Source organism: Rousettus aegyptiacus, unplaced genomic scaffold, assembly GCF_014176215.1.
Source record: "Rousettus aegyptiacus isolate mRouAeg1 unplaced genomic scaffold, mRouAeg1.p scaffold_m13_p_2, whole genome shotgun sequence".
NCBI classification, from domain to species: Eukaryota; Metazoa; Chordata; class Mammalia; order Chiroptera; family Pteropodidae; genus Rousettus; species Rousettus aegyptiacus.
Genome location: NW_023416295.1, coordinates 128,380,838 through 128,406,664, shown reverse-complemented (window position 1 = coordinate 128,406,664; position 25,827 = coordinate 128,380,838). Strand labels below are relative to the sequence as shown.

At 35.5% G+C, this 25,827-nt stretch overlaps 1 protein-coding gene across 6 annotated transcripts in view; it reads right to left on the bottom strand.

Moving 5' to 3' along the window:
* The window catches only part of LOC107509862 (cyclic AMP-dependent transcription factor ATF-7), a 70,641-nt gene that overhangs the window by 15,876 nt on the left and 28,938 nt on the right, over positions 1 to 25,827 (bottom strand). For 4 of the 6 annotated variants that reach the window (XM_016142750.2, XM_036236046.1, XM_016142751.2 and 1 more), the window contains 3 exons: positions 7,276 to 7,372; positions 3,310 to 3,428; positions 97 to 234 (listed from right to left, as the gene is read on the bottom strand). In XM_016142750.2, coding sequence (XP_015998236.1) covers positions 97 to 234; positions 3,310 to 3,428; positions 7,276 to 7,372 — 354 coding nt within the window. Of the gene's footprint in view, positions 1 to 96; positions 235 to 3,309; positions 3,429 to 7,275; positions 7,373 to 13,581; positions 16,529 to 25,827 lie in introns of those variants that run through there. The other 2 variants (XM_036236045.1, XM_036236047.1) reach the window with 2 other exon arrangements.

Sequence of the window (25,827 nt, the reverse complement as noted above, 5' to 3'; positions counted from 1 at the left end):
ACAAAAAATCCTCCTGTATCACACACTACTTATACAACCAATCATAATGTAATCTATTCATTAACACTTGGGATGCCTCTTGGTAGAGGATTTTACCTTGTCTTTGAGTGGCGGGGAGCAGGGGCTGGAGGCAGGGCTGTCAGGCGGGGATGAGTCCACCTCCACTGGCTCCTCTTCTTTGATTTTGATGTCTGGTGTGGAAGGCAGAGACATGTCAAGGGGCCCGGCAGTAGCCTGTTAAAACAGAGAAATGAGCATAGTTTATTTTAACCCCATGACCCCATGATTCCCTTCAGGTTGAATCTACATCTTTCCAGGTAAAAGATGAGGAAATACACTTCTAAGAAATTTAGCCCTTGGTCAAAACACTGAACTGCAAGTCAAAGAAATGTGAAGCCTATGTTTTATATATAACTCTGGCCACTTTAACTTCTCATGGCTTCTGTTTCCCTAACTATAAAATGGAGATAAAATCTGCTTCACCATGAGTGAATATTTATAAAGATTCTCAAGGAGAAAAAATACTTACAATGCTTATAGAGACCCTGAAAGGGGGGAAAAAAGATGTCACTTGAATCCATGTAAAACAGGAACGTAAAATGATTCCTGAGTTTAGTACCTGCCTTTTTCCCAACCAGCTCTGCTGGCCACTGGAGAACTGTGACAGTTTTTCTCCCAATCAGAATGATTACATTACCCAATTATCAAAAGCAAATAAAGACGAACTGGCTATTAAAGTACTGCAAACAAGAAAGATCTTTTCCAGGGACCTCTCCATGCTTGATTGTGATCTCACCCCAAAATCTGGTGCTAGAAGTTAGAAGTTAGAAAGGTAGGGTTTTAGGGTAACAAAGAAAGGAAAGGCTGATCACTTGATCAGTGAAAGAAATTACAACTTGGTCCTAGGAGCAGGACTGGAGAAAACCAGAAAGAAAAGAGAGTACTTTTCTAGCAGTTGTGCGACCATCTCACAGAACTGTGGAATCAAAAATGGCTCTGCAAGGAAGAACAAACCATCTGAGATGAGGGCTCTGACACTGTACCATGACAGGAGGGCTGGCATTGCAGTTAGGTTTCATGACAAAGTGGATTCTTTGTTCTATTCTTCCCATATCCTAGGCTTCTTGGTGAAAGAGGAACTTGTTCTAACTTTTCTCTTTCTACCTCAATCCTTAAAAACCTTCTTGAGCAAACTAAAGATAATCTGGTGTCTACCACATTAGAGAAAGCGGTAATGGTTCTTTTTCTCTAATCTGATGGGTTGAGCAACAGCAAAGATGGTTTCGTTTCTGCTCTCATTTTTCCTACATTGCTAAGATGTCAGGCTCAACTGAGATAATTCTGGGATCTCTGAAGTCAGAGAGTGGTGGGAAGGAGAGGTCGCTCAGTAAATACAACCACAAGTTTAAAATCTCCAATCCCCTTGGGACATCTCCTTGAAAAGCTGTGGTTCAGGAAAGTTTTGGGCTCATAAAAGACTTCTGGAAACAATCTTCCACTGAATCTGTGCTTCCCATCAAGGTGAGGTGAAGACCACCCCTGTTCAGACAGGAAGAAACACTAAGAGATACCCAATGAATGAAGATCTCACACAACTATGAATGGCCTCCTGGAAGTGTCAATTGAACTAAAATGGCAATGGAAAAGACCTGAAGCTTTTAAAAGGAGGCTAATTTTCTTAAATTTACTTATAATGAGTTTGGTTTAAAATCCTTTATATCCTGGTGGAAACAATTTGATTTCTTTGTTTTGGGGGAGGGAAAAATGATAGCGGGGATGAGGTAGAGAAGCTATAAAATAAAATTATACCATATAGGTTGAAGCAACTGAGAGATGAGAGACCTGGGTCTCTAAAGAATAATAATAATGGGAAGACTGTGGTTAGTTCTGCCTTTTGAAAGTAGACCTACAAGTATATGACACTAAGTTACCCTACTTTCTTTTACTTTGAGGGAGAGAACATAAAAAGGTCATAGAAAGCTTTGGAATTTAGAAAGACCTCTAGTGATAAGGACACTTTATCTTGCATTCTTACCATTTAAGCTGAATGGAAAAATCATGCACAACTCTCTTGTTACCTCTCTCTTAGAAGGAAAGAACTCCCATGGACATTTTTTCTTATATCTTGGCTTTTCTATATTCTGATGGAATTCTATGCCTCATTGCACCATGCAATTATGGGAGGTACACGTGTTAATGTGCACACGTTTTGAGAGACAGAAATATTGAGATTTTTCTCAAATATTATGGAACACAGATCTGATTTTAAATAGTGACTAATAACTTAGAACTCTAATTCTAAAGTAAACTTTGACATTTCCAGTTGCCTTTTCCCCTACCCAAGTCCTTTATACCATGGAAACTATTTTGACTCTGCTTCTTGAACTATTTCCTCTGGTCTTCTAAACTAAAGGATTCTCTAGGGGTCTGGAATATAAAAGCTAAAATCAGAATTACAGCACCTCAGGATCTGAAAGGATTCCAACATTTTAATGCTCTCTACAATATCTACACTGAGTGGCCTACATATAATTGAACATACTTTGTAATAACTTCTACCTGCTGCTCCTACTTCTACTTCTGGGCCTTATATATAGGATATAGATATTATCTTAACCCCTTTATATATAAAACCTCTTCAAATGTTTGATGACTGAACTCCTGTTCACATTAAATCTTCTCTCTTCCAAGCAAAACGTCTTCGATTTATCTAAATGTTTCCAAAGGGACATAATTTCTAATTCTTTCACCATCCTGGCTGATCTCCTTTGGAAGGCACTAAGAACATCCTTCTTTAGGTTTAATGTCTTCAATATTACCAGAAAGCTACTTGAAGGTAAGAGCCATATATACCGAAGTGAAGAGTAGAAATTCAATAAACGTTTACTGATTGGCCAACTGAACAAAAAAAGTCCAGGTGAGAAGTCTGATTAGCTCAGAAAAGAGTGAGATTTGGCAGGGAAAACAAAACAAAACAAAACAAAAAAACTAACAATTATGAGTAATTTATAATCTTTTAACATCTTTAAATATTCAAAGTAAATAATTTAAATGAATAGATTACTGAACTAAAGCTCTACTGGAAGTAGAATAAGACTGATTTTTGGTGAAGATAGACTTGGGCTGATCCATTACTTAGACCCCCTAAAGACCTAGATGGCTGACGAGGATTAATGGGTACTACCTGGTTCTATAGAACCAAGCCTGTAATTTTGTACATTAATCAATTAAGCAAGTTATCCCAGGGCATAATGAGAAAACCCTAGATCTGAATACCACCAGTTTTTCAGCAAAATACCAGTCTCTTACCTTTTTTTCATCTTCATCTGCAGCTTTCTTGAATTCATGTTCAAAGGAGTTAGCAAGTTCATTGAAGAGTCCCACCTCCTCACAGTTCTTTAGGAATCTAGTTGGAGTAGGAGTCTGATCTGTAGACATGAAAAGAAAAGGAAATTCTATTTTAGTCTGACCTGAAACTAAAACTTGAATGTATATAGAGAACATATTTTATTCTTCTATTTGGAGAGAGTCTCTGTTGGGGCAAATTTGCTTTATGAAGTTCTAGTAGGTAAAGGCTGGTGCTAAGCCACCAGAGGGTGTCTGTGTTGTGTTGCCTCAAGGCCAGCAGAGGGAAGACAGAACAATGCTTTGTTGTGTGACTATCCGTGTAGCCAATCTTTCTTCCAGAGGCTGGTTTCACCTCCCTCACCACCAAATAAAACAAAACCACCCACCCAAGTGGAGCTTGTTTAACCTCCAGCTTTGAAAATCAAGTATAGTTAAACAACATTCTCTCTTTAAACTTACTCCCTGCTAGGTTTGAAGTGAGCAGGTATAAGTAGATAGACCTTAACATCTGATGAGAATAAACTGAGGATCAGATGGTTGAATTTGCTTGCTAAAGGTATCAAATTAGAAATGGTGCCTTGTCTTTCAGTGGTCACTGAGGTAAGGGTCTGTTACCTTCTGAAGGCATTCCACGCAAATCTAGGGGCTGGGGAACAAGACAGCAAGATCATGAGCTAGAAAAGGAAACTGCAAACAATAGAGCTTATTTCACAGAGACCTAGGCCCAGAGCAAATTCCGGAAACCAAGATATTTGGATTTAGATTTGCCAGCCAAAATATCCTCTCAGGGGGTGCACAAATCTTTCTTCAACACAGTGCCTCTGTCCTTGGGAAGAGGTAGGTTCTCAGTAACCCATGGGAAATTCTCAAGCAACTTGAATTTTAGATTTGAACTTCTCTCTCCCCATCCTGCTTTTCCAGTTTTTGTTTTAGGTCAGTTGAAGCTTGTTCCTTGATCTTAACTCTATTATGGTGGTTTTCCTTGGAATTCACCTCACAGATTCATCTCATATCCCAAACCACGAGAATGAATGATAGAAACAGAACAATGTTTAAATAATATTTTAAGGAGTGAGACCTGGGGTTAAAACCACTCCTTCTAGCATGATAAATTGGGAATAGTCCAGTGGGATTTTCCATGGAGACAACATAATTAAAAAAAAATTTTAAACAAACCCTCTTCTGAATCAGAGTGTTTAGAAAAGTTACCACTACCTCCCAAAATAGTTTTAAAAGCTTCTCTGGCAGCTTTGGTTGGCCAACAATAAAGCCACTCTCCCTCCATCCCTGGGTGAGTGGAGATAATGTCCTTTATGCTTAGACAGAACTTCAGTTAGGGCACACAAAAATTCACAACTCGAGTGAAACAGGATGAGGCAGATAAGGGTATAGCTATGGGAGAAGAGGCTTTGGATCTCTGATCTTAGGCTCACACAAACTTCTCCCATTTCTGAACAAACAGCTAAACAGCCTATGAATGTATAAGAAAACCTTTAACCTGCTCTGATGATTCTGAAACAATCAACAAGTGTTTATACTTTCTATGTGTTTTGGTGCTACATACATTCACTTGTGTGTAAATTTGGGGAAAAGAGAAATAGAAGTATAGAAATTTTGCCCAAATATAAGACAGGGCTCTTGCCCTAGAGAATGAGAGAATGTTTTCTAGTTGAAGAAATAAAACTAATATATATAAATAGGATCATAGTATACAAAAAATAGGTGCCAGAATGGTATACAAAAAATAGGTGTCATGTACAGTAGAAAATAAAATTGTTGTAGAAATTAAATAGATAAATTAATAATAGAGTAATTAGGAGGTTTCAAGAAGTGGGACTTTAGCTGGACCTTAAAGAATAGCTTTAGATATTAGAGAGAAGAGAGGATTGGGAAGATAAGAGGAGTAAGAGAGGTGAAGTTCTAGAGAGAGGCAAGGTATGGGCACCATGTATAGATCAGGAGAAAAAGGTACATCTAGGTCAAGAGATAATCACGTTAGATATATAAGTTGTAAACATAAAGCTGGGACGTATCATGAGGCTAGATTATGAAAAGCCTAAATATCCAAGTATAAATAACCTTAAAGCAAAAGAAAATGGGAAGATAATGACAGATTTTTGAGCAGAGGAGAATTTAAGGAAGACTAGCTTTTCAATAAAATACAAGATGGATTATAATGACAACAGTCAAGAAGTCCAGCTAGGAGACTATGGAAGAATCCAAGCATAATGAGGATGGCTGCAGAGAGCAGTATGGAAGACAACAGAGAGATTTTGAAAAAGAAAACTCAAGATTTTAAGAATATTGATATCACTGAATAAGGGGATAAGGAGTTGCTTTAGGGGACAAAGATAAATTAAGTCAAAGACATGAATATTTGAATGATGGAAAGATGGCCAAGTTAGCTGTTCAAATAAGGGTTAGAATATATGTGAGACCTCAGATCTTACTTTACATATGTGAGAATTACCAGCCTAGATAGGATAGTTGAAGTCATGGGCAATGGGATGAGCACTCCAGAACAGCACGCAAAGAATAACAGGAAAACACTTTCTCTCCTTGGGACTGTTCTGTATCAAATTTTTCTCATCACTCCTGGAGACCCTGCAAAAGCCTTTCTACCTATTTGTAATAACCTCTCCAACTTGATAACCTCTGCCTCAAATATACCTGTCATAAACTGTTTCTGATTAATTCCACTTAATATTATTTCTCTTAGTATTTTTATTGTTTGTATTATTCACCTGTACTTGACTGTGAATACTGAATTTTTTTTTCACATATACATGCCCTGACTTAATAAACTTAAGTATGTATTACTTACATATATATTTATACCCTCTCTACCCTTTTCCAAGACCTCCCCCAGACTTTCATAAGGATCATTAATGACAGTGTCCCCACTCATGTCTTTTTCCAGACATTGCAATCTACAAGCTCCTAGCAAAGTACCTAGTGTTCACAGCAGATATTCAACAAGTATTTGCTTAATTAATGAGGAATAGGAGATCTGTCAGGGCAAGTCCCTTTCTTCAGATATGAAGAGAAGGTTTTCTGTCTCTTTCTCTATGTCTCAAGTAGCATTTTGGCCAGGAGCACTTAAAGAAACTGCCTTTCCTGAGTTATTAATGGATGTAATAACCACCAACTAAATCCCCCATTGGTTAAATATTGAGGTAAGCTTGCTTAACTCAGGCGAAATTAGAACTCATGGTACCAAAAGAAGAAGCCCACTTTAGTTTGTATGTCTGTCTAAACAAAAATGGCACAACAGAACTGCTATGTAGTTTGAGAGAGGTTGTTGAGAATGGTCCCTTGAGATGGCATATGTAAGCAAGACAATATCTAAAACAACCGGTGAGAGGTTCCAGGTCACCCAAATTGGCTTAGAAAAGTCCCATTGACTAAATGTCTTGTTTGAGCTTTGGAAATGTGCCCTCAATGGTATGTGGGTTCACAAGGGAAGCTGAATTTACAAACTGATAATCTGCCTGCTGGGGGTGGGGTGGGGAGTGGGACTGACACCCGGTGGAAGAGAAGCAGCCAGTCTAGGTTGGCTTCCTTGCTTTCTTTTGCTCACCTCTTCACTGTGGGTAGGGAGAAATGTCAAAGGTATCTTTGGTCTGTCAATCTGCTAAAGTCTTAATAAAAAAAGGCAAGGAGGGAATAGACTGAAAAAGACTAAGACAAAACTTCAACACACCTATCCTCAGAAACCGCAGAACCCAATTTTGTATTAAAAACAGAGAGTGGAGGGCACAATAGAAACTTGGGAGCTTTTAGTGTTCCTTTTTCCTGATTAAATGCAGATCACATAAGGGATCCTAATGGGAAAAAGCGAGTATAGCTCCCGGTACATCTGGTCCCTGGTATTAATCTTAACCATCTAGTGATATTAAGGCATGTGGCTTCTGGGGCAGCAAATACCTGCAATGATGACTGAGTCAGTTCGGGCTGGGCCAAATTTCAATGTCATCTCATGCTTGTGTTTATGAACTGCCAGGTGGTCCTCATTTGTAAATCTCTGAAACAAAACAGAAAGGGAGATGTGAAGAAAAAAAAAAGCAATTCAGTGCCCTTTTAAAATGTCCTACCAAACATCCTGCAATAAGGCTGGTTGCTAGAAAGAGGACTGACTGGACGCGGAATGGAAAAGAGAAAAAATTCGAAGTGATGGAAAAGGAGAGGCAATGGATTTAAACAGAGAAAACAGGGAAGGAGAAACAGAGGCACTAGAAAGCTGGGAGGAGAGAGAAAGAGAAAGATAGTAGCACCAACTGCTCTGTAACATTTAGGTCCAAATGAGAAATGGACAGATTGTTGGTGAAGTGGGGTCCAGCCAGGAGGCTCCAAATGAAAAAAAAAAAACAAAAAAACAAAAAACAAAATACAAAAAACATTAAGGCAAACTTGTAGCAAACAAGGGGAAAATAATTTTTAATAATAATAATAAAGAGAGAAGAAAGGAAAGGCTAGGCACTCATTGGTCATCACAAAAACAGGAAATTCAGAATGAAGCTTTCCATATTGGGGCTGAATTGGACTATTTATGAGGGGGCTAACAGGGAGATAAATTATGCAGGATTAGTAGAACGATTTAACTTCCTGGCCCCCACAGTGCTGCAGCAGGCGCCTGCCCAGCTATTTGGATCAGGGTTTTAATGAGTCAGGATGGAGCTGTAGAGGACAGAGGCTCAATGGCCAGCAGTAATGGCAAACACACCAGCCCCATTGGCCAAATGCTGTCGTGGGCAGCCCGCCTGGGCACCATCAGCCATAAAGGGACAAGTGCAATGCTCCTGGCTATAGAACAGTAGAATAAAAATGCAAGCAAAAAGTTGTTTTTTGTTAGGGTAGGGAGAAGCCTGAAGGCAGGATGAGGGGAAGGGAAAAGGAGATTTTATAGATTTTATTTATTTAGGGGTTTGGGTGAAAGGGCAATGAAAAGGTGAGGCTAGGTCTACCTCAGTTAATGATGAAGGAAGACAGGGTTACTGGACAATAATGTATGCTTTGATCCCTTCTCTAGAAGGAGGAGGTGAAGAGAACAGATGAACAGCAGCAGTAACTCAAAAGAATGATACCCACAAAATTCCCTTTGAGGCTGGCTGCCCATGTTCCTTCATTAAAACATGCTACAACACAGTAACAGCTTGAATGCTGCAGTTTTTCACAGTTCCTTCACCAGCCAGGCTATGAAACATGGTTCTATTTGTCTTTTGTTTCTAAAAAAATTTATTTTTTTAACTTTCCTCATTAGATACACATTTCCCACTGAACACTATACTTTTAGCCCTTTTTTTCCACAGCTTTTCTTCATTGCAAACTAAATAGGCAGGAGCTGGCCCCATCCTAGCTTCTATCCAGTCAAGAAAGCAACACTGAACTGTTTCTTTTACTTTACCTGAAATGAAAAGAAACTTCCCCCAAGTTTGCTCTGAGCCCTATCATAACTAATGCCAGTTTAAGATCTAAAATTTTTCTAGGCTAGGCATACAGGCCTAAAGGGCTAAGGGAATTTTCATTTAAAAACATAAAGAACTAAGAAGTAAAACAGTCAAAAGAAGAATGCCTTAGCAGTTTCCAATGCATCTGGGATAAAACTGAATAAAGCGGAGGAAATTTAGCAGAGAACTTCAGTGTTCTATACTGTTGGTTAACCCTACGCTAAGCATCATCTTTTTCGGTCACAGATTTTTCCCTAAGGGAAAAAGGGTGGGGAAAGGAGGGAAGTCTGTTAACTAGGGGTATGGTACTTACAGGGTAAACAAGTCACTATAGAGGGTCTGGGATTGCCAGGTATTAATTTGGTAAAAAGAAATAAGCAGAACCTAGCCTACGATGGATAAAAAACATTTTAGAGGGACAGGAAGAATAGTGGATTAGGCAGGGGCATACATTTTCAAAATGCACTGGAAATGTTACAACAATTTTTTTCAAAAATATGTCTATAAATTCTTCAAGGAAATTTCATGTAGGTAGCTTAGAAAATTTTGCATAATGTTCTAGAATCTAGAAGAATGACTTTCAAGCAAAAAGTCCTTTTCTACTGTTAAAAATCTAGTTTGCTCGAAACTGAGCTGGGAGATTTTAAACTTCCAAGTTTTGCTCTGGTTAGAATTGTTTAATATTTTAAAAGGTAGCTCCCCTTCTGTTACAGCTTTGCTACACAGTCCTGACTTGTCTTATTTGTCCTCTAGTTCTTGTTCCTCTGTGTTGCACACTCCCCACTACCTTCCACTTCACCCAGATCCTTCTTAAGATATTTTATTTTCTTAAATCAAAAGTTGGAGTCTGAAGAGAAATTAAGGTGGCATCAGCATCCCAGAGGGTTTGATAACTGTAAACATGGATAGGAAAAAAAATTACATCTTTATTCTCACTAAACACTAACTGCATTTAATATTACTAATTTCATAATAGAAATCATAATTTTCATATCACATTATAGCTATCAAATACCTTAAAGTATCCTCATTACTTTGAAATTATGGCAGTCACCGGACCCATCATTAGAACTCGTTACTTAATGCATTAATAAAAAATGAATTAAAATTAAAATGTACATATATTACATTATCAAATATTTAAAAAACATTTTTGATAACTATTTAAAAATAGTTTCCTTTGTAATCCTATGTATTTTATTAACTTAAAAACATTCTGAGAAGAGGTTTAATAGGCTTCGTCAAGCTACCGATGGGGGTCACAACACCACAAAAGTTAAGAATCTCTGACTAAACTGGGTAGTTTGCTTCAGAGGAGGAGCCAAATGGGCAGAATTTTTAGAAGGAAGGCCTGGTCTTGGATCCAGTCATCTTTCCCTGCAATTTCTAACACAATTCTTGTATGGCTAGAATAGGAGGGGGAGAATAAAAGTTTACTAAAGTTTTTTATCAAAGTGAATGTCAATCTATTATTTCATTGTTCCTTATATTCTCTCATTTATTAATAGCTAACTCTTAATTCTCTACATCAGTCTTAAACTGCATACTTAGGAAGCTGTCCCTCTGAAAACAAATTCTCAATTAAAATATCTAAACTTATTAAGTGATAAAAAACTCTGATTTTTAAAAATATATTCTATCGAATTAAAATGGATGAATGAGCTCCCCAAAAGATTTCCTTTTTGAATTGTTTAGCATTAAAAAAATCTAGCTGTTCATTTGTTAATACACTTAATGGGTCTTCCTTTGTTGTTTGACTTTTACCTATGACTAAGGGTTTAGCAATGAGCTGCTCAGAGGACACTCGCTCTGGTTATAGGGCAAATAATGATAGTTTTCAACAAATTTGTAAATATTAACCATCTCCAAGACATTGAGGTCTGTATCATTTAAAATGGGGGCTAAAAATTTTTTCATGCTGGATCAGGAAGGCAGTTTAGAACCCTTGAGAGAGGATTTGTATGGTAATAAGTTTAGAGTCTTATTTTGCTCAAGTAAATGATTCAGGACAGTTACTTAGTATAAATGGGGGAGGGAAAGTATTACGTGCTAATCTGCACCCTATCTAGTGACCAAGATGATTTAGATCTGCCCTATCCAATATGGTAGCCACTAATTACAGTGGCTATTGAGCACTTGAAATGTGACTAATCCAAATTAAAATGTACTGTAAGTCAAAATACGTCCTAGATTTCAAAGACTTTGTACAAAAAAAAAATATGAAATATCTCATTATGTTGATTACATGTTGCAATGAGAATAGTTTGGATATATTGGGTTAAATAAATTATTAAAATTAATTTTACTTATTTTTACTTTTTAATGTGGCTTCTAGAAAATTATAATTACATTTGTAGCTTGCATTTGTGGTTCTCATTATATTTCTTTTGAACAGCTGTGATCTAAATAATATGCCCAAAGATCTGATAGAAATTTCAATCATATACCAATCTTGAATCTTTCCCCAAAATCGATTTTCTGTAAATGCACTTTATATACTATGTAGCAGTGACTCTCAACCAGGGGCAACTTCACCCTCCCCCCCCGCCCCCCCGCCCAGAAAACATTTGGCAATGTTTGGGACATTTTTGTTTGTCTCAAGTAGGGAGATGCTTCTGACCTCTAGAGGGTACAGGTCTGGGATGCTGACAAATTTCCTATAATGCGCAGAACAGCTCCCCCAAAACAAAGAATTATCTGACTCAAAATGTCAATTGTATCTCTGTTGTGAAACCCTGCTAAGGGGTTACAGGGAAAGAGAGAAACAAGAAAAAAAGACTGTTTCTTAGTTTTTGCCAAATGGCTAACACATGTTTTTGGATTTGAAACTTGGAAAGAAAAAAACAGGCAGAAAACTCCCAACCTCACTTTATAAAATGGCTGATGTACTACAGATCTGAAACAACTTAGGGAAATTAGGATGATGGAGACAGAAGGCATTGTAATTGGGAGAACAGATTAAATGGAATTCTCATGCACTGCCTTGTTAATAACAAAAAGATAACACAGAAGAAGCAAATCAAAACAATTTTGGCTACTTCTGATTTTCACTCCCTGATAAAAAAAAATAGTGAAAAAGGAGATTTTCTTAGTTTAAGAAATGTTAAGAAGCCAATCTGAGGAAGTAAATCTGAAAACCGGTATTAGTTGCAGAATGGGTGTGAAAAGTATAGTTTCTTATTGACAATTTTCCATGGGAGATCTTTGGTTAAAACACTTTCATTTCCAGGAAGTTTCATTCTCGCCCATCCTCTGGAATCCTACCTACTAGCAACCTGACTAAATGAACAGAACTAAGTAAAGAGGAATGCCTTGAAGAACACAGATGATGGGAACTGAATATCAGGAATACATTTCAATGAATGAAGTCTTAAGATTTTTAATTAAAAAAAAAATGATGGATAACATACCAAACAAAATCTTAAGTGTACAGCTCAATAATTTTTTATATAAGTATATGCCTGTGTAATCACAACCCAGTTCAAGGGGAGTGGGGGATGGGCAAAAAGATGAAGGGAATTAAGAGGTACAAATTTCCAGTTATAAAATAAGTAAGTCATGGGGATCTAATGTACAGTATAAGGAATAGAGTCAATAAGATCATGGTAACTTTGTATGGTGACAGAAGGTCACTAGAATTGTCACGGTGATCACTTTATAAAGTATACATAGATGTTGAATCACCTTGTTTTACACTTGAAACTAATATTAGTCAACTATACTTTAATAATAATAACAAAGATCTCTCATGTCTTCAGACTTGTACTAGGAATAACAGTATTTTTAATTATTCAGAAATCCAAGGTTTTATAAATATAAGTAAATTTAATAAAATAATTATTGTTCTCTTCAAGGGAAAAAAGATATGAAACATTTCAGGCATCCCAGAAGATTTCCTCAAACCCTTCAGCTTTTAAATGAAAGAACTATTTGAAACTATATAGTACCTGCCATAGAGCATGTATTCAGCTAGTTCTCTCCCCTTTACTTTCTAAAATCTCAAAGTAGACAGGTATTGCAGTAAAAATTATTTTTTCTTTACAAAATAATTCTAAACAAGTCAATGTTTAGGGAGAGTTCTTCTCCTAATCCCATTAATACTAGCCTCTCAGAAGCTTTTTGAAATAGCAGTACTATTTAGGAGAGAAGGCTCTGGGCAAAGGAGAGCTCAGGCCAAACTACAGCTAAATTTTTGTCTGTCGACTCTGAATCAGGCACAAGCATTTGGGCATTAGAAATGTAAGAGTTTCAAGCTAAATCCTTGGTAAAGTATTGTGACCAGCGAAATTTCTGTGTAATATGCACCCAACCCCCAGCCATATTCATTCCTGAAATGTTGTTTTTGGCCACCACAGCTCCAGTTTCCATGTGGATTTGTCTCACATTTAAAAAAGCTCTTATATCCTGACTTATGATTAATTCACGTCCCTTTCCTTGTTTTAGAAGAGTAGACTAGGAGAAGGAGACAAATCAGGACTCTTAGTTATTGGAAAATGAGCTCTGAATGCCTAAACTAACATGAAACAATACAAGGAATTGAGTTTGTATTTGTGATAGTCTGAAAAGTTATTTATACTAAAACCTAACTAACCCCTTCTCCCAAGTTTCTGGGTTTGGCAAGACTTCATGGACAGAATAGCTTTCTTTTATTACAGTATCAAGTACTCTTGGACATATTTTGATGAAGGAAAACAGCACGGAAAAGCCAGAGAAAATCTGAGAAACTATGGGGAGCAAGCTCTAGCATATAGTGATATCGGTGCTGACCAAAGTGAAAATAACTGACCTTTTCTTGTAGACTGTTTAATCACTTCAATTGATTACATATTCTGAAAGAAGAAACTGGGAGATTTGCAACAGTCTTGATAAAGCTTCTCACCCTCATTGAGTGCTTCTATTCCCAATGCAAGATCGCATTTAAGTTTGGGAAAGTAGAGAAAGGAAGAAGGGAAGGGACTGAATACACACACCTCAAAGCCAACATAACTTTCATCTGTACCTTAGTCAATCCTAGGCTCCTGCTCTCTACTTCCAGATGCTACTGTTTACTAAATGAGTCACATATCCTGCTTTGAAAGCTTCATGAATGTTGAATGAATCATTTCAAAGTACAGAACTATTCAACAAATAAATACGACCACAGCAGCAGCAGCTCATAGGCTGCATGTGTGAGCAAGGTAATTTCTAGAGGAAAAATAAAAACAGGAAACTTCTTCCCAAAATACTCTAGAGAAAATGTTGTCAGGTTAATGAAGGAGGACAAATTAAAGCAGGGGAGAACCCGCCAAATTGCACCTAAGGTAAATTCCTTTGTCTGTGTACTGAAGAATTTTCAGTTTGGGGAAAGCTGTTTGAGTATCTTAAGGAGAAGCCTCTGACAGCTGGCTAAATTAGTCCGTTATAAAAAGAATGAATTTTGAGAGCTGAGATATTATTTGATAGTTGGCCTAATGGCAAACCCATCTGGCAAAATATAAGTTCTCAAGAGCAAGGAAGTATTCCAAACACCTAGAACAGTACCTGCATACAGTAGGTACTTAATAAATATTTGCTGAATAAATTCCAATTAGCGTATCTCACTAAAGTGCTACAAAGCACCCCAAACTTACAAAACTCTTGTCCCATGTATACAAAGGTGGGAGAATTTTTACCATCCATATCCAAAAGGAGAGCTGATATTTTATTTTATTTTATTTTATTTATTTTTGAGAGTTGATATTTTAAATACCAACTCTTTCCTGTGGAACTATAGAGGCTGGGCCCAATCAGAACCAAGAATACCCTAATGCGAGGAGCTTGGAATAAGAAACGAATAGAACTTCAAAAATTAAGACAACAGGAAAAGGTCAAAATGGCAGCAAAGCAAATTTAAATCATTGGAAAGAACTATGGACTTTGAGGGGAAGTGGGTTGAAATCATTCCCAAAGATTGTAAAGGAATGTTAAATGCATAGTTTCCAGGTCTTCTTGTATTTTTGTGACTTTATTTTCTCCTATTTTTCTACTAATGCTTTCTACCCAAGTCAGCCTCTCTACTGATCTGCAAAGTCTACTTCTTTTCAATTTTTTACCTCCACATAATCCCCCTATTTTCAGACATGTTTTCCCCTCTCCCCTCAGTTTATCCAAATCCTACCATTTTTCCAAGGCCCAGGTTAAATCCAATTGCTTTTTGAAAGCTTCTTTAATGACTCTAATCTTCAGCAGTCTCTATCTTTCCTGAAATTGTATGGTACTTGACAGGTTTGCACCACATAATTTAGAATTTTAGTTTGTATGGTCTCTTAGTTTAAAGTAGATTGTAAATCACTAGAGGATTAAAAATGTAACCTACACTTATTCTTTACTCTCCCTATCTTCCCCATGATGGGGCTTGGGCCAGTGGTGAGCACATGGCAGGTGCTCAATAAATTCTTGTTTCAGTGATTGGGTCAAGTTTTACATAGTGGCACGAGAATAACTTTAAAAAACAAACAAACAAACAAACAACTTCTCTTTTGGATTCTCAGACTATACAGGGAATACTTTCAGAATGTGTGTGCCCTGTTATGGCCTTTGCATCTCCATTTCCAAAGTATATTTCATTATGTAAGTAAGTGAGAATGAGTTCATCCTCTCCACTTTTTTATTAGATACCAGATTCCCTTTTTACAAAAAGGCGCCTAAGATAATTTCAGTGTGCTCGAGTTATACTGCTGTTGTATGAAAGGATACTGGTGCTATGTCTTGTGGGTCAATTTATTTTTTTCAGGTATCTGATTCCATCACCGAACTTTATTACCAACTAAAATGCTCTGTGCAAAAACTGTCAATTCATAAACAACCTTTTCCTTCTTCACTCCCCAAACCACTAGTAGTAATTTTAACTATATTCTTTTAAGCATTTTCTTTTAGGATCCCAATTACTTGAATTTTATAGGGAAGAATATCAACATCCCACAGGAGTCAAGCTGTGTCAAGAACTGGATTACTCTTTTTATAAAGTTTACCTCTGAGAATCTGACAAGAGGAAAAGGTATTTTACAACCAAGTTAACAAACTGGTGGGAGTGTGTGGAAAAAGAATATTAAAACCATAGTCAACAATGAATTGCTGGATCATCATCATGATCTGGGATTAATATTAATGTATTATTCTACATCATTCAGACCATTGATATAACATTCCTCTAAGTGGCACAAGTTTTAAAGACTCAGTCACACCAGATCACTCATTTTTATTTTGGTTCCTTATTCCCGCCTCTTGTTTATGACAAATGCAAAAAATCATGATCTCATGGGTAGTGTTTTATGCCAAGTAAGTTGCAGATGCCCAAAAATCACAGCAAAAAGGAAACTGAGCTCCAAAGGTGATACAAGCCAACTCTAAGAGATTGGGCAGTATAGGAAAAAGGGTGGCAAATATAATTTCTTACCAGTTTTAGTTGGGAAAGATAAGGTATTTTGTTTTAAAATCTCGCTTACTATTTGATGGGATTGAGAAATACAATCTTACTTCAGGTTTCAATGAAAGTAGCCAAAGTCTTGGTCATCTCAACTTCTATGGGAATCCCTAATATCAGAGTAAAGTAGTAAGTATAAATTTTTGTATTTCTTCTACTTTATTTTAATTTTAACTTTTCATTGGGGTAAAATACTTATAACAAAATCTACCACTGTAACCATTTTCAAGTGTACAGGTCAGTGGTATTAAATACATTTACATTGTGTGACCATGACCGTCATCCATCCCCATAACTCTTTTCATTTTATAGAACTAAAACTCTATAGCCACTAAATAATAACTCCCCAATCTTCCCTCCCCACCCCATCCCCTGGCAGCCACCATTACACTTTGTCTTAATGATTCCGACTACTCCAAGTACCTCATATATGTGAAACCATACAGTATTTAGCATCTTTTGTGACTTATTTCACTTAGCATTTCTTCATGAGTCATTCATGTTGTTGCATACTGTTGAATTTCCAACCTTTTTAAAGATGAATGATATCCCATTGTATGTATATACCATATTTTGTTTATCTATTCATCAGGCGACGGACACCTGGGTCGCTTCCATGTTTTAGTTATTGTGAATAACACTGCTATGAATATGGGTATACAAATACCTCTTCAAGACCCTGCTTTCAATTCTTTTGGTTATATACCCAGAAGTGAAATTGCTGGATCATATGCTAATTCTATTTTTAATTTTTGAGGAACCACCATACTGTTTTCCACATTAGCTGTACCATTTTACACTCCTACCAAGAGTACACAAAGGTTCCAATTTCTCTACATCTTCTCTAATGATTGTTTTCTCCTTTTTTTTTTTTATAGTAGCCATCCTAACGGGTATAAAGTGGTATCTAATTATAGCTTTGATTTGCATTTCCCTAATGATTAGTGATGTTGAGCATCTTTTCATGTGCTTTTGGGCCATCTGAATATCTTCTTTCAAGAAATATCTACTTGCCCATTTTTGAATCAGGTTGTTTTTTTGTTGTTAAGTTTTAGAAGTTCTCTATATATTCTGGATATGAGTCCCTTATCAGATATATGATTTGCAAAATTTTCTCCAGAGTAGGGGTGCCTTCCTACTCTGTGCCTTTTTATGCACAAAATTTTTAATTTTTAAATAAAGTTAAATTTATCTATTTTTTCTTTTCTTACCTTGTACCTTTGGTGTCATAGCCAATGTTTTATTGTCTTAGGTCTTACATTTAAATCCTTGATTTAGTTTGAGTTAATTTTTGTGTATGGTGTTAAAGAAGGGTCCAACTTTATTCTTTTGCATATGGAGATCCAGTTTTCCCAGCACTATTTGTTGAAAAGACTGTCCTTTCTCCACTTAATGGTCTTGTCACCTTTGTCAAAAATGACTCGATCACATATATGAGGGTTAATTTCTGGAATCTCTATTCTATTCCATTGATCTAATTGTCTCTCTGTATGTCAAGACTACACTGTTTTGATTACTGTAGCTTTGTAGTAAGTTTTGAAATCAGGAAGTGAGTCCCTCAGTTTAATTCTTTTTTCAAGGTTGCTTTGGCTATTTGGGTTCCCCTAAGATTCCATATGAATTTTAAGATTTTTTTTTTAACTATTAAGTCTTCCAATCCATGAAAATGGAATGTGCTTCCATTTATTTATATCTTCTTTAATTTTTTTCAGTAATGTTTTGTAGTTTCCATTGTATGAGTCTTTTACCTCCTACATTAATTCCTAAGTATTTTATTCCTTTTGATGCTAGTATAAATGGAATTGTCTTTTGTAATTTCCTTTTCAGATTGTTCATGTATAGAAATGCAACTGGTTTTTACGTGCTGACTTTGTAGTCTGTCAGTTTGTTTAATTCATCTATTAATTCTAATAGGTTTTTTTTGTGGAATCTTTAGAGTTTTCTACATATAAATTCATATCATCTGTGAACAGAGATAATGTTAGTTCTCCTTTTCCAATTTGGGTGCCTTTTACTTCTTTTTCTTGCCTAATCGATCTGATGAGAACTTCCAGTACTATGTTGACTGTAAGTAGTGAAAGCGGGCATCCTTGACTTGTTCCTGATCTCAGAAGAAAAGTTTTGTCTTTCTGATGTAGTTTTGTTGAGGTAGTTTCCTTGTATTCCCATTGAATAGAGTGTTTTTATAATATAAAGGGTATTGAATTTTGTCAAATACTTTTTTCTGTATCAACTGATAGAATCATGTCATTTTTTTCTCCCTTTGTTTTGTTAATGTGTGTACCACACTGATCAATTTCCACATGTTGAAGCATCCTTGCATTCCAGGAATAAATACCACTTGGTCATGATGTATAATTATGCTGTATAAATGCTGCTAAATTCTGTTTGCTAGTATTTTGTTGAAGATTTTTCCATCAGTGTTCATAAGAGATATTGGTCTGTAGTTTTCTTGTAGTGTCTTCATCTGACTTTGGCCTCATGTTGAGTTAGCAAGTGTTCTCTCCGTTTCAATTTTTTAAAAAAGTTTGAGACTTGATATAATTCTCCTTTAAATGTGTGGTAAAATTCATCACTAAAGCTATCAGGTCTAGGAGTTCACTTTGTTGAGAGATTTTCGGTTGCTGATTCAATCTCCTTACTAGTTATATGCATATTCAGATTTTCTCTTTTTCGTGAGTTAGTCTTGGCAGGTCTTATATTTCTAGGAATCTGTCTATTTCATCTAGGTTATTCAATTTGTTGTACAATTGTCCATAATACTTTCATATGATCCTTTTTGTTTCTGTAGAACCAATAGTAATGCCCCTATTTTAATTTCATTTTAGTAATTTGAGTCTTTTTTCCTTCATTCATCTAGCTTTTTTAAAGTCTGTCAATTTTGTTAATCTCTTCAAATAACCAGCTTTTAGTTTCACTGATTTTTGCTATTTTTTTTAAGTCTCTATTTCATTTATCTCTGCTCTAATCTTTATTTCCTTCTTTCTGCTGGCTTAGGGGTTAGTTTGCTCTTTTTCTAGTTCCTTAAGTTGTAAAGTTAGGTTGTTGATTTAAGGTTTTTTTTGTTTTTGTTTTTGTTTTTTAACGTAAGCATTTATAGCTATAAATTTCTCCCTTACCACTGCTTTCACTGTGTCCCATAGGTGTCGGCACGTTGTTTCTGTTTTCATTCATCTGGAAGTATTTTCTAATTTCCCTTGTGATTTTTTCTTTAATCCACTGGTTGTTTAAGAGTATATTGTTTAATTTCCACAATTTTGTGAATTTTTCAATTTTACTTTTGCTGTTGATTTATAACTTCATCTCACTATGGTCAAAGAAGACACTTGGTACCATTATCTATCTTTTAACATCTATTGAGACTTAATTTGCAGCCTAATACATGGTGTATCCTGGAAAATGTCCCCTTGTGCACTTGTGAAAAATGTGTATGCTATTGTTGTGGAGTGTTTTTTATATATATATATAAAACCATGGTAACAGCAATCAAAATAAAGTGGGAATAACTGTATTAATTTCAGACAATGCAGACTTCAGAGCAAGGAACATTATCAGGGAGACAGAGGGGCACTACATAATGACAAAGGGGTCAATACTCCAAGAAGACAAAATAATCCTTAATGTTTATGTGCCTAACGACAGTGTCAACATTCCTAAGACCAAACTGTTAGAACTACGAAAAGAAACAGATGAATCCACTATTATAATTGGAGACTTAACACTCTTCTATCAGAAATGGACAGATCTAGCAGGCGAAAAATCAGTAAGCCCATAGTTGAAATCAACAGCACCATCAATCAACTAGATATAATTGATATCTAAAGAATTCTTCATCCAAGAATAGCAGATTATACATTCTTCTCAAATTTACATGGAAGGAACATTCACCAATATAGACCGCATTCTGGGCCATAGAACACACTTTCACAAATTTAAAAGAATAGAACCATACAATGTCTGCTCTTAAACCACAATATAGTTAAACCAGAAATCAACAGCAGAAAGATAGCTGGAAAATCCCACAATATTTGGATTAAATAACACATTTCTAAATAACACATCAGTCAAAGAAGAAATAGAAATCTCAAATTTTAAGATATTTTGAACTAAATGAAAATAAAAATACAACTTATCAAAATTTGTGAGATGCACAAAGACAGGGCTTAGAGGGAAATGTATAACATGAATGAATATACTCAAAAAGTAAAACAATCCAAAATAACCTAAGCATTCACTTTAGGAAACTAAAAAAAGAAGAGCAAACTAAATTCGAAGTAAGCAGAAAAAAATAAATAATAATAAAAATTGGAGTAGAAATCAATGAAATTAAAAACAGGAAATCAATTAAGAAATCAATAAAACTAAAACCTGGTTCTTTGAAAGTATCAATAAAACAATAAACTTCTAGCTAAGCTAAGAAATACACAAATTATTAACATCAAAAAAGAGGGGACCTCACTACAGATTCCTCTGACATTAAAAGTATAATAAAGGAATATTATGAACAACTCTTACCCACAAACTTGATAACCTAGATTAAATAAATCAATTCCTTAAAAGATACAATCCTCTAAAATTCACACAATAAGAAATGGACAATCTGAATAGGCTCATATCTATTAAATTAATTGAATCAACAAATAACCTTCTAAAACAGAAAGTACCAGGTCCAGATGGGTTCATTGGTGAATTCTACCAAAAATGTAAGGAAAAACTTATACCAATTTTCTACAATCTCCTCCAGAGAACAGAAGCAGAAAGAATACTTTCTAACTTACTCTGAGGCCAACATTACTTAATACCAAAACCAGAGTAAGACATTACAAGAAAACTACAGGCCAATATCTGTCATGAAAATAGATGTCAAAAATGCTCAACAAAATATTAGTAAATCAAATCCAACAATGTATAAAAAGAATTATACACCACAACCAAGTGGGATTTATCCCAGGTATGCAAGGCTGGGTCGACCTGTAAAAATTAATTAATATCATTCATCACATCGGCAGGCTAAAGAAGGAAAATCACATGATCATATCAAAAAAAGCACTTGACAAAATCCGATAGCCATTCATGATAAAAACTTTCAGCAAACTAAGAATAGAGAATTTTCTTAATTTGTTAAAGAAAATCTACAAAAAACGTACAGCTAACATATCATGTTTAATGGTGAAAAACTTGAAGCTTTGCTGCTTAGATGAAGAACATGGCAAGGCTGGCCCCCACTCTCAACACTCTTTTTCAACATCATATTGCATGTCCTGGTTAATGCAATAAGATAAGGAAATAAAAGATATAGATTGGTAAGGAAGAAATAAAACTATCTTGATCACAGATGATATGATCTATGCAGAAAATCCAGAAGAATGGACAAAAACTCCTGGAATTAATAAGTGATCATAGCAAAGTTGTAGAATACAAGGTTAATATATAAAAGTCAAATATTTTTCTATATACCAGCAATGAACAGGTGGAATTTGAAATTAAAACTCAATTATATCAATAGCATTTACATTAGCATCCCCCAAAATGAAATACTTAGGTATAAATCTAACAAAACATGTACAAGATCTGTATGAAGAAAATCACAAAACTCTGATTAACAAAAGCAAAAAACTAAATATATGGATATTTATTGTAAAGATATCAGTTCTTCCCCAACTTGATCTATAGATTCAATCCAATGCCAATCAAAATCCCAGCAAGTTATTGTGGGTATCGACAAACTGATTCTAAACTTTATATGGAGAGGCAAAAGACCCAGAATAGCCAACACAATACTTAATGAGAACAATGTTGATGGACTGACACTACCCAACTTCAAGATATATTATTAAAGTTATAGTAATTGGTGTAGTATTGCTGAAAGAACACATGAAAAGATCGATGGAACAGAATACAGAACCTAGAAACAGATTCACGTAAACTTCTTCAACAAAGGAGGAACGGCAATAGAAAGGAGCAAAGATGATCTTTTTAACAAATAGTGCTGGAGCAACTCAACATCTACATGCAAAAAAATAATGTAGACACAGACCTTACACTCTTCACAAAAATTAACTCAAAATGAATCATAGACATAAAGGTAAAAGGCAAAGCTATAATACTCCTAAAAAATAACGTAAGAGAAAACCTAGTTAATCTTGGGTTTAGTGATGACTTTTTATTTTAATGTTTTATTTTTTTAAATTTTAAAAAATAATGTATTTATTTTTTTAATTGAAGAAATGATTTAAATTCTGCACCCTGTCTACCTACCCGCTTTTCCCTCCCCCCTACCTTTTGGTAACCACTAGTCCATTGTCCATGTCCCTGAGTCTCTGTTTGTCCTGTTCATTTGTTGCTTTTAGGTTTATATCCCACATATAAGTGATATCATGTGATTTTTAATTTTTTCTGTCTGGGTTATTTCGCTTAGTATGATTATTTAGGGTCCATCTATGTTGTTGCAAATGGCAGTATTTCATCTCTTCTTATAGCTGAGTAATATTCCATTGTATATATGTGCAACAGCTTCTTTAGCCAATCATCTATCATAGGACACTTTGGTTGTTTCCATGTCCTAGACACTATGAATATTGCTGCTATGAACATAGATATGCAAATATCTTCTCGGATATGAGTTTTCAAGTTTTGGGGGTAAATACCCAGTAGAGGGATTGGTGGATCATATAGTAGATCACTTCTTAATTTTTTGAGGAAACTCCATACTGTTTCCATAGTGGTTGTACCAATTTGCAGTCCCACCAGCAGTGTATGAAGGACCCTTCTTCTCCGTATCCTCTCCAACATTTGTTATTACTTGTCCTGTTGATTATAGCTATTCTAACAGGTGTGAGGTGGTATCTCATTGTGGTTTTGATCTGCATTTCCCTAATAGCTAGCAATGTTGAGCATCTTTTCATATATCTGTTGGCCATTTGTATGTCCTCTAGAGCGAAGTGTCTGTTCATGTCCTCTGCCAATATTTTGATTGGATCGTTTTTGTTGTTGTTGTTGTTGTTATTTAATTATATGAGTTCTTTGCATATTTTGGATATTAGGCCCTTATTGGTGTTGCTTGCAAATATATTTTCCCACTTGTATGGTTGTCTCTTTACCTTGTTGACAATTGCTTTTGCTGAGCAGAAGCTTTTTAGTTTGATGTAGTCCTATTCATTTATTTTCGCTTTTACTTCCCTTGCCTTTGAGGTCAAATTCACAAAATCCTCTTTAAATCTAAGGTCTTTGAGTTTCGTTCCTATGTTTTCTTCTATTATTTTATTGTTTCAGGGCTTATATTTAGGCCTTTAATCCATTTTGAGGTAATTTTGGTGTATGGTGATAGACAACAGTTCAGTTTCATTCTTTTGCACATGGCTTTCCAGTTTTCCCAGCACGATTTTTGAATAGGCTTTCCTTTCTCCACTGTATATTTTTGGCCTTTTTGTCAAAAGTTATTTGCCCATATAAATATGGGTTTACTTCTGGACTCTCAATTCTGTTCCACTGGTCCATGTGTCTGTTTTGCTGCCAATACCATGCTGTTTTGATTACTGTCACTTTGTAGTATAATTTGAAGTCGGGCAGAGTGATGCCTCTAGCCTCGTTCTTTTTTCTCAGGATGGCTTTGGCAATTTGGGGTCTTCTGTGCTTCCATACAAATCTGATGATTTTTTGTTCTATTTCTTTAAAAAAAATGCTGATGGACTTTTGATGGGTATTGCATTAAATCTGTATAATACTTTAGGTAATAAGGTCATTTTAACTATGTTGATTCTTCCAATCCAAGAACATGGAATATCTTTCCATTTCTTTGTACCTTCTTTGATTTCTTTTAACAGGGTCTTACAGTTTTCAATATATAGGTCTTTCGCATATTTTGTTACATTTATTCCTAGGTATTTTATTCTTTTTGTTGCAATTGCAAAAGGAATTATTTTTTCCACTTCTTTTTCTGACATTTCATTATTAGGATATGGAACACTATGGAGTTTTGAACATTGATTTTGTATCCAGAGACTTTACTGTATTTGCTTATTGTTTCTAGTAGTGTTCTTGTGGAGTCTTTAGGGTTTTTTACATAGAGAATCATGTCATCCATGAATAGTGACAGTTTGACTTCTTCATTTCCTATTTAGATGCCTTTTCTATCTGTCTCTTGCCTGACTGCACTCACTAACACCTCCAATTTCATAGTGAATAACAGTGGTGATAGTGGACAGTCTTGCCTTGTTCCTGATCTTAGAGGGAAGGTTTTTAGTTTTTCATCATTAAATATAATGTTGGCTAAGGGTTTGTCATATATGGCCTTTATTATGTTAAAGTACTTTCCTTCTATACCGATTTTGGTGTTTTGATCATAAATTGGTGCTGTATCTTGTTGAAGGCTTTTTCTACATTTATTGATATGATCATATGATTCTTATTTTTTAATTTGTTTATGTGTTATATCACATTAATTGATTTGCGTATGTTGAACCATCCCTGTGCCTCTTGGATGAAGCCCACTTGATTGTTGCTGTATCTTATTTAGGATATTTGCATCTGTGTTCATGAGAGATATTGGTCTGTAGTTTTCTTTTTTTGTGTTATTTTTACTAAGTTTTGGTATCAGGGTGATACTGGCCTCATAAAATGAGTTGGGAAGTATTGCCTCCCCTTCAATTTTTTGGAAGAGTTTGAGGAGAAAAGGTATTATATCTTCTTTGACTGGAAGAATTCACTGGTGTAGGAATAATTGATAAGCTAGACCTCACTAAAATTAAAAACTTCTCTGTGAAAGACATGTCAAGAGAATGAGAAGACAAGCCACACTCTGAGAGAAAATCCTTGCAAAAGATATATCTGATAAAGGACTGTTATCAAAATATATATAAAGAACTCTTAAAGCTCAACAATAAGGAAACAACCCAATCAAAAAATAGTCAAAGACCTTGACAGACACCTCACCAAAGAAGATATACAGATAGCAGCAAAGCATATGAAAAGATGTTTCACATAAGTCATCTCATCAGAGAAATGCAAATTAAAACAATAATGACATCTCACTACACACCTATTTAAGTGGCCAAAATCTGGTTCTCTGACAACATCAAATGCTTGTGAAGGTGTGACACAATAGGACCTTTCGTTCATTGCTGGTGGGAACAAAAAATAGTACAGCCACTTTGGAAGACAGTTTGGCAGTTTCTTACAAAACTAAACATTCTCTTACCATACAATCCAGCAATTATGATCTTTGGTATTTATCCAAGAAGTTGAAAACTATGTCCACACAAAAACCACACACGGATGTTTATAGAAGCTTTGTCCATAACTCCTAAAACTTGGAAGCAACCAAGATATCCTTCAGTAGATGAATGTATAAACTGTGGTACATCCAGATAATGGAATATTATTCAGTGCTAAAAAGAAATGAGGTATCAAGCCATGAAAAGACATGCAAGTATCTTAAATGCATAGTACTAAGTGAAAGATTCCAATCTGAAAAGACTATATACTGTACAATTCCAACTATTTGACTTTCTGGAAAAGGCAAAACTATGAAGACACTAAAAAGTTCAGGGGTTGCCAGAGGGTGGGAGAGTAGAGGAGATAAGGATTAATAGA